The sequence below is a fragment of the Prosopis cineraria genome, unplaced genomic scaffold, assembly GCF_029017545.1.
Source record: "Prosopis cineraria cultivar Desert tree isolate PC_DT_omini unplaced genomic scaffold, ASM2901754v1 PC5, whole genome shotgun sequence".
NCBI classification, from domain to species: Eukaryota; Viridiplantae; Streptophyta; class Magnoliopsida; order Fabales; family Fabaceae; genus Prosopis; species Prosopis cineraria.
In genome coordinates, this window is record NW_026555336.1 from 32036128 (window position 1) to 32045100 (window position 8973).

General features: G+C 34.7%; 2 protein-coding genes across 2 annotated transcripts; both read right to left on the reverse strand.

Moving 5' to 3' along the window:
• Positions 1-287: 287 nt before the first annotated feature.
• LOC129311929 (rhamnogalacturonan I rhamnosyltransferase 1-like) lies at positions 288-4203 on the reverse strand. The gene is made up of 8 exons (XM_054954433.1): positions 3702-4203; positions 2632-2699; positions 2434-2522; positions 2180-2345; positions 1776-2065; positions 1390-1594; positions 1129-1286; positions 288-682 (listed from the first exon to the last, which is right to left on the reverse strand). Exons 1-8 carry the CDS (start codon positions 4042-4044, stop codon positions 430-432), a joined length of 1572 nt encoding a protein of 523 aa, XP_054810408.1. The 5' UTR covers positions 4045-4203; the 3' UTR covers positions 288-429.
• A 1166-nt stretch (positions 4204-5369) lies between these two features.
• LOC129311995 (rhamnogalacturonan I rhamnosyltransferase 1-like) lies at positions 5370-8252 on the reverse strand. Its single transcript, XM_054954532.1, has 8 exons — positions 7744-8252; positions 7449-7516; positions 7206-7294; positions 6901-7066; positions 6531-6820; positions 6214-6418; positions 5970-6127; positions 5370-5857 (listed from the first exon to the last, which is right to left on the reverse strand). Exons 1-8 carry the CDS (start codon positions 8111-8113, stop codon positions 5632-5634), a joined length of 1572 nt encoding a protein of 523 aa, XP_054810507.1. The 5' UTR covers positions 8114-8252; the 3' UTR covers positions 5370-5631.
• Positions 8253-8973: the final 721 nt, after the last annotated feature.

Sequence of the window (8973 nt, forward strand, 5' to 3'; positions counted from 1 at the left end):
TTTGGATTGGGGAAATTATTAGGCGTTTTGTCAACTTATCTTGACGGTGCCTACGGCTCGCTTATTGAAGTTTTACCATGTTCATGAGTGATAGGTTAATGCAAGGGCAGGTAGCCTCAATGCTTTTTTACCCTTGGGATTAGATTTTACAGTTGGGGTTATCTTGAGATGATCTGTGTGCCACTTTAAAAATGAATGAAGGGCGGATCAAGCATATCCAACTCGTGATATTGCAGTAAAATTATATATATATATATATATATAAACTCATTTAGTAGGCTAAAAGCTTAAAACCAACCTTACACATGATTGATAACTGGTAAGGGCCAAGGACTTTATTTCCCAAACCTCAATATTCTAAAACAGCTTTCTTTTCTGGCTCTGGTTTTTTAAACTTAAATCGTCTTTTTCACCCGGCAAAAATGGTGTTTAGGGGTAACTTTTGGTTGATTTTGGATCCATTCTTGGGAGGCATTCTTGTGGATTAGCATAGAAATAATCCTCCAGCTTGGGTTTTACTGGAAACAATGATCTTACTGCTGGACCACCTCTTCTATTGGCATGAACTTCCTTCACAGCTTCAGCAAATTCATCCCATCTCAGCTTCCCCCTCTTGTACTGATCTATTAGACGCACCAGAATATACCTATTTGGTGTTATTGTGGTTTTAAACCCCAAGTACCTGCACAATAATTGGCCTCATAGATATGAATTTGGTCAAAAAAATCTTAGGGAAAATTATAGATATGTCCCAGGCAAAAAATCAATCACTGATAGGTCTTATGAATTTGACTTATTATTAATAGGTCCCTTGAAGAACTTGTGCAAAAACACATATGATAAATTACAAATTTCTAAGATTGACTAATAAATATTGCATGAAGACTCGCAAGAAAATCTCAGTTAAACCCTAAACTAAAGGGAACGTTTTTTACAACTCCTCCTACGATAGTTACAGGTCAAATTTAGAAATTTACAACTTATCCTATATGTTTTTGCAGAAGTTCTCTAGGAGATCTATTAGTAATAAGTCAAGTTCAGGGGATCTATGAAATTAATAATTAACTTGTTGGGATCTATATGTAATTTTCCCAGATTTTTAGGTATTTTGAATTGACAAGACATTACCTTCTGTGACCTTCAACAACTTTAGCCATGTTGCCAGGAAAGGTAGGCACAAAAATGTCGCTTTCTATTGAGACAATGTAATCCAATGCTGCCATCCTGTTTGAGTGGTTTTGGAAGAGCTCAAGGTCAGAGGGTTCTAATAATGTTTCCTTTTTTACCTGTTCATAGGCTAAAGTATATCAGCAAAAGCATATTAGACCAAAGCACATCACACACACACACACACATGTATGTATATTTGAAGTTCATTCATAATTTTACCAGATTTGGGAAAGCTTCTCTTAGAGGTGCCATTCTTCTTTCTCCACCATATATATCACCAGCTGCTATGTATATTTGGATTTGAGGGTCAATGTCTAATGCCCTTAACGTCAGAGCAGTTTCCTCTGGAGTTAAAGGGCATAAACCATTTTGCCTTTTTCTTAGAGGGTCTATTTCCTTCTCTTTCCACCATGGGTATGCATACCTGGAAAAGAAATTTTCTCAAGATGAATCTGATCTACAAAAGATAAGCAGATTAAACTGCTTATATATATATATATATATGGGTAAACATTTGAGGCTTTTCTTTAATAAGATCTAGTTTTGGCAAACTTATGTGGGTCTTTATTGTATATTTTGTGAGTCTGGAGGATCTTTGTGCCTACCGCATTTCTGTCAGCAATTCCCTTTCTGTTTTATTGCAGCCTTCATAGCAACCAGAGAATGCCAACATGTCCATTTCATATCTGAGGTGAAGAACTAAGAAAGGGCCATTTTTTCTAAGAATTTTCACTATTTTCTTCCCAACTTCTTGTATTGGAGCTGTGAATCTCAGGGCCTTGTAATTCACACGGCAACGCAGCTTTTGAATTTCCTCAGGAATGCCATTGTTGGCAATCCTAGCATCAGTTTTTGAAAAATGAACAACCTCATACTTTTTAACTCGAGGAAGAATCTGAACACAAGATGCACATAAAATCTGTCATTCTCATATAATAAGAGATCTTCATCCACAAAATGAACCTTAGGTCTGGTTTGAAAACTGCAATAAAATATATTAGGAACTTACAGAATCATGATAGTATGACAAGTTGGACCAACTAGCTGGTGGCATAGAATAAAGGTATCTTGTCTCCAGCTCCTTCTTCACCTCAGGAGGTAGTTCCTTCAATATTTTTACTTCATTTCTCAAAGAGTTAATGAAATAATCTACATCGAATATGTCTTCAAAGCGACTGCAAAAATCACGGTACAAGTGAAGTTATGCAGTGATTTGAGATCATAAGTACTGATAAAAATTGGTCCATTTTTGAGCATACCTACCTGCTGTCATGCCAAAAGGAGGTATTGTCCAGCTCAGGAACTATGAATGTTAGATTTAAATATCTAGCAATGACTACCATATCACTTATCTGCAGCGGAAAATTATCATGATCATGAATACAAAAGGCTCAAGTGCCATGGAATTTAGCAGTCTTAATGATGATTAAAAGGGGCTTCAAATTTTGCCCATATACTCACACCAGCTCGCATTTGGTTCAATCCTCCATTGGATGACACCATCAGATACCCATTGTTCTGGTAAACCCCTGAAGATCAACATGGCATGGAGCACAGTAGAAATCAACTGATTGCATTTTCTTCTAGTTTTTTCTGCAGAAGTTTAAAGAGGTATGTTTTGGGGAGAAAGACACATTGAAGATAGACTATTGTGTTCTATCATCACCAGTCATAGCATGGTAACATGCATGGGTCCCCTTTTACTCATATTTACACATAAAAATCGCAATATGTATTGAAACTTCTACATATTGGTCAGCAGAAGAGTGAGCCTACCCTCAGAACTAGGCACCAACAAAGAAAAAATCTTTAGGGAGAGTTGATTGCTATTACTACAGTATTACAATTGGGCATTGACTTGAGATCTCTCTGATAGAAATGCTAATATGGATTTAGTTTAGATCTTTTATATATTTATACAGGTTTAGTTGACAAAATAGTGATAAAAAAATACAAACTGTGTGCGAGACTTATATTCTCTTTTTACACCACTCACATTGCCCCCCCCCCCTAACTTTCAATATAATTCATGTAATTGTTTTCTTGACTACAAGGGATCCAAATTGATATGGAATAAAAATATAAGATCAGACAAAGCAATAGGCAAAAAGATCAGACCATATTCTTGAAAGAGTTTAGGATTGCAGCTTACATTCTTAAAAAAAAAAATTTGTGTAAATATAAGATCAAATCAGACAAAGCCATTATGGAATTCTTATTGTCTGGTAGATAAATCATGCATGAATTTGTGTAAATGTTTTCATGACGACAAAGAATTCAAATTCATATGGAACAGACCCTCTAAAGCTACCTTCTCCAATCTTAATAAATATATCAGATCAACTAGTAAAATAACAATGGGCAAAAAGACCAGAGTCATATTCTTGAAATAGTTGAGGATTGAACCAGCTTACATTCTAAAAAAGATCAGATTCAAATGAGTGGATTGCATGTGAAGCAAGTATGGAATTCTTATAGTCTAAAGGTAGATAAATCATGCAGGAATTAAAACAAGCATCTGATGGACTTACTTTCTCGTGGACGAAGAAGGTCTGGATAAGAAGAACGCACCGTTGAGATCCTTACACTCAGAGTGTCACTAAATGTTGTGCTCTCCAACAAAAGCATACCAACCAACAACATGGTAACGGCTACAAGCAATAGAAGTTTGATCTTAGTCAGTGAAGAAAGAGAACTGATGCAACTCATCAGGTTATCGCCTTTGAATTCCATACTAACAATCGAGTTCTTGGGTTTCTCAGCTTTGACCACAATCAACTTATTCAACATCGCCAATTCAATACCTCCAACCTCCTCGTTCATCACTTCTGCAAATTTAGGCTCTCCATTACCACCAACCTTTTCTTTCTCCATCTTCAACTTGACTCCCCAATTCTCTCTACATGTAAAAACCCCACAAAGTTTATACACTTAACAGTACTTAATATTAGAGTTTCAACTAGGATCAGCAAAAGGTGTCTCCAAGCCAGCTCTATCCTCAAGCTGGTTTTAGGAGCCACCCTCCTTGCATTGTTGTGCTAAATGTTTCTATATATATAACATAAACTTTAAATGTGTGAGTGTTTTTTTTTTTTTGGGGAAATGAGGGATGATGATTAAAGCAGAAGAAAAGTTTTGGAGAATGAAGCATTAAAAGGCATTTAGTGATGATAAATGCTTTGTTTTCAATGTTTAAAATTGCTGAACTGATTTGAAAATGAAATATTCTCTACACGTACAAGAGAAGAAAATGGGTTTAAACGACTTCTATGTAGCTAATGTGCATGTCTCTCAATCCTTTTTATTACTATTAACCATGCTAACATCATGTGATCAAGGTGCAATGACTTGTTGACGTTGAGGAATGAGCAGTAGCTCGAAAGCTAATTAGTAATTTGTACGTTACAAGAGAAGATATCATATAATAATATAGTAATTATTTCATGAATAGACTCGTGGTCTCTTAATTTCTTGATGAGGATATAATAACTTCAATATATATAGTTCTATTATTTGAGCTCCTTTGATTCATTACTTGTTTCAATCTATTAGTATAATTATAATTATAACTATAATTGGGATTGAAATTCACAACAATTAGTGATCGATATGGATTGATTGAGCAAGAGTTTCATCATAATGTTGTGACTGCGACTCACTGCTTCTCTCTCAAGTCTTGACATATAGACTTGCTAGTGAAGCTATGTGCAATTTTGTTTTCCTTATTTTTCTTATTAATTTATTTTGTTTTTATATACTTTTTTATAAAAAATTTATGTGCCATGAAACATCTAATTTTTGGCTGGTAAATGGTTTAGATATAACGGGGTTTTCATGTTTGGATCAATAGTAAATACAGATAAATTTAAGAGGTAATTAATTCTAACAAATTAGTATTCAAACTTTTTGTCACTATCAAACCAAAAATTTATATCAATTTTAATTTGATTGGCTGTGTAGTAATTATTTTTATCATGACGTATGCATTAATTTCTTTGACATAGACATGCGTGGAGGATTTAACTTCAGGACGGGGATGAGTGATGCCTGAATAGATTCATTTAAAAGTTTATAAATTGTTGATTTTTTGGAACTGTAGCTATAAATTGAATAATAAATATTTATTCAGATCTTTTCTTTGTTTTTTTTTTGGCGGATATATTTATTCAAATCTCAATATCAATGTGTCGATGCTTAAAAAACAAAAAAAGTTCATTTTTTTAGCATTGACAGGAGAAGCAATACATTTCTATACCCAAAAATGATTAATTTCATTGCATGGACAATTTCAAGTTGGCCTTTGCAAAGTTATAACATATATTACATTCACAGAAAAAGACTAATCTAAATGAAAATTACAGATAAAAAATCTCTTGCATGCAATGCATCTTTGAATCAGCTTGTTCCTCTCTCCGCCACAAAAGGACACTGAATGAAACACAAAAATCTAAAATCTTGAGCTTAAAGTGGTGGCAAACACTCCTGTGGATTAGTATAGAAGTAGTCCTCAAGCTTGGGTTTCCCAGGAACCAGTTTTCTTGTAGTAGGCTTCCCTACATGATCTGCATGAGTTGCCTTCACCAAACTTGAGAATTGTTCCCACTTCAATGTCCCATTTTTGTACAGGTCTATCAGCTCTACCAGAACTTTTCTGTCCAAAATTATTGTTTTCCGGAATCCCAAGTACCTGAAACCAAACTTACACGTATAAAAATAGGATCTTTATGCTCCACTAATGTTTATAATTTGCGTAGAGTTTAGCTCAGAATATTCTGTTTACTGAGGGAAAGAAACGGCACCTTCTGTGGCCTTCAACAAGTTCTGCCATGTGGCCATTGAAAGAGGGAACAAAAATGTCACTTTCTATGGTGACATAGTAATCCAATGCTGCCATCTGGTTTGAGTGATTTTGGAAAGGTTCAAGTTCTGATGCATCCAATATTGTCTCCTTTTTAACCTTCATTAAGACACACACAGTGAAGATGATTAGCAAGTGGTCATTTTTTTGTACAGTTACAGAAATGAAAAATATTATATACTGACCAAATTTGGAAAAGCGTTTTTGAGGGTTTCCATTCTTCTTTCAGATTTGTATATATCCCCAGCTGCAATGTAAACTTGAATGTTTGGATCAATGCCAAATGCTTGAAGAGTTAGAGTGGTTTCTTCTGGTGTTAAAGGGCACAGCCCATCTCTCCTTTTCTTCTCTGAGTTTATCTCTTTCTCTTTCCACCATGGAAAAGCATACCTTAGTTTCAAAACCAAAAAAAAAAAGAAAGATTTTTTTGTTAAATTAATATTAAAACATCATGTGAATTCAGTGATAATGATTCAAATCACAAAAGGGGAAGACTGCCAACCTCATTCGTGTCAACTCATCAATCTCTTGCTGGTTGCAGCCTTCATTGCAACCAGAGAAAGCAATCATATCCATTTCATATCTGAGATGAAGAGACAAGAAAGGTCCTCTTTCCTTAAGAATTCTAACAATCTTCTTAGCTAATTGCTCAATTGGAGGAGTAAATCTCAGAGCTTGGTAGTTCACTCTGCACCTTAGTCTCTGCACTTCATCAGGAATCCCATTGTTTGCTAGCCTTGCGTCTGTTTTTGTGAAGTGCACCACTCCATATGTCTTAATGCGAGGAAGAATCTGCATATATGAACATAAGAAAATCAGAACCTAATCTAAAAAAAAATTCATTCTAAATTGTGTGTTTGTAGGGTACTTACCACTTGAGAGTAATAAGTTATGTTAGACCAACTAATGGGTGGCATTGAATAGAGGGATTCTGTTTCAATCTTTTGCTTCATTTGGGGAGGCAGCTCTTTCAGTATCTGAACTTCGTCTCTCAGTGAATTTATGAAATAATCCACATCAAATATATCTTGGAATTGGCTGCCACGATAAAGTGAACCAAGAATTTTAAAGGGTCATTTCTATCAAATATATCTGTTGTTGTCGAAAAGCTTTCTAGGATTAAAATGTTAACAAAGCACAAGTCCCACCATACTTTGAGCTGAAATTTCACGCTCACCTGTGGTCATTCCAGAAGGACGTATTATCCAGTTCAGGAACTATAAAGGTCACATTCAAATATCTGGCTATGGCAACCATGTCACAGATCTGCAGTAAATATATAAATATATATACATATATATATACATACCAGACTGAGAAAATGAGAGTGAAGGAGCTAGGAAGCTTTTGAAGATAGAACTGATGCTGGAGTAGGTGATAAACTATATGTGGAAAAAGTGTTAGGTATAGCAATTCTTACTCCAGCTCTCATTTGATTGAGTCCTCCATTAGAAGAAACCATTAGATACCCATTATTCTCATAAATCCCTGCATGCATGTAAACAAAAGTTTGTAGCATTATATTCCATTTAACTCTCTGTTTCTGACTTCTTCACATAGAAACTTGAAGTCAGCGAATTCATGTTGATAGATTGATGTGATTTTCAGTAATTATAAACTAGCTTGAGAAAAAACTGCAATCACATGCCCATGTATGTGATTGAGGGTTTTGAGGAAATTTTACTGTGCTGGGAATATGAAAGATAAAGACTTACTTTGAGGGGGGAAAGAATGTGAAATTGCAGAGTGATCAGTGTTGAAGAAGGTGGGTTTGAACTCATCTCCAATGCCTTTACAGTAAACTGCCATAATGGTCCAAAGCAGCAAAAGATATGAGACTCTAAGCGCCCATACCTTGAACTGAGATGAATTGGACTTAGTGATCACCAACGCATTCAGATCATCACCCTTCATCATCTCTCCATGATAAAGCCCTATTAATTTCTCAGGCTTAAACTCTCCAAAAATGCTCAGTTTCTTCCGTATTTCAGCTTTGACAATCATTCCTAAGTGATTCATCTTGTTTTGATCACATCCCTTCTCCTTTGCTCCTGAATCCTCAAAGCCAATCTTTCTCTCTTCCATGCTTACTTATATCCAATATATTAACCTTGTTCTTCTTGCAATATTTACAGAACTAGCAAAAACAGGAGAAAACTTGTCTGGTTATTGAGAAAAGAAAATGGAACCAAGAGAAAGTTTTGAGGTTTTGAAAGTTCAAAAGAGAAAAGGAAGGCAATAAGGATTGAAGGAGTGTGATATGTAAAAGAGTATTTAAAAACAGGAATTCATTTATTTTCTTTTTCTCTTCTTTTGGAAGGCACGCATGGTCTAGTTATGCAGTGATGTTGATAAAATTTATTTCATTTCATTTTCTCACAGAATTAATATAGCTTTCTTCTGTCATGTTGTTATTTTAATATTTCCAGGGCAAATGCAATGAAAAGATAAGTGTGCTCCATATTATAATGTTTGTGCACTCGTATATGTCAGGGACTTGGGAGGCTTGTGTTGCATCCTTCTTAATGATAAGACCAACCAAACATGTATTTATATGCAAGGACACTTGACACTTTGCAAGCTGCTTTCTTATAATCTTATGCATGAATATTTATCGTAATTCAACTATTATATCTTTAATTGAGTAATGTGTTAGATACTTAGATTCTTTTTTTTTTTTTTGGATAAAGTAATGTGTTAGATTCTTAATTATAAGTATTTACACTTGTTCATGCCAGGAAAAAAAAATCAATAAGAGCAACAAGCATTGGTCTTCTTGGTAGAAGGGGTTATGATCATTTTGATGTAGTTGTGTGGATGTGTAAAAAAAAAAAATTACAGTTAGATCTCATGAAAGAGAATTTATTAATAAGAAATCCCATAAAAATCATAAAATATTCCTAAATCTTAAATCTTGCATATTTATAATTGCGTAACGAGTATTT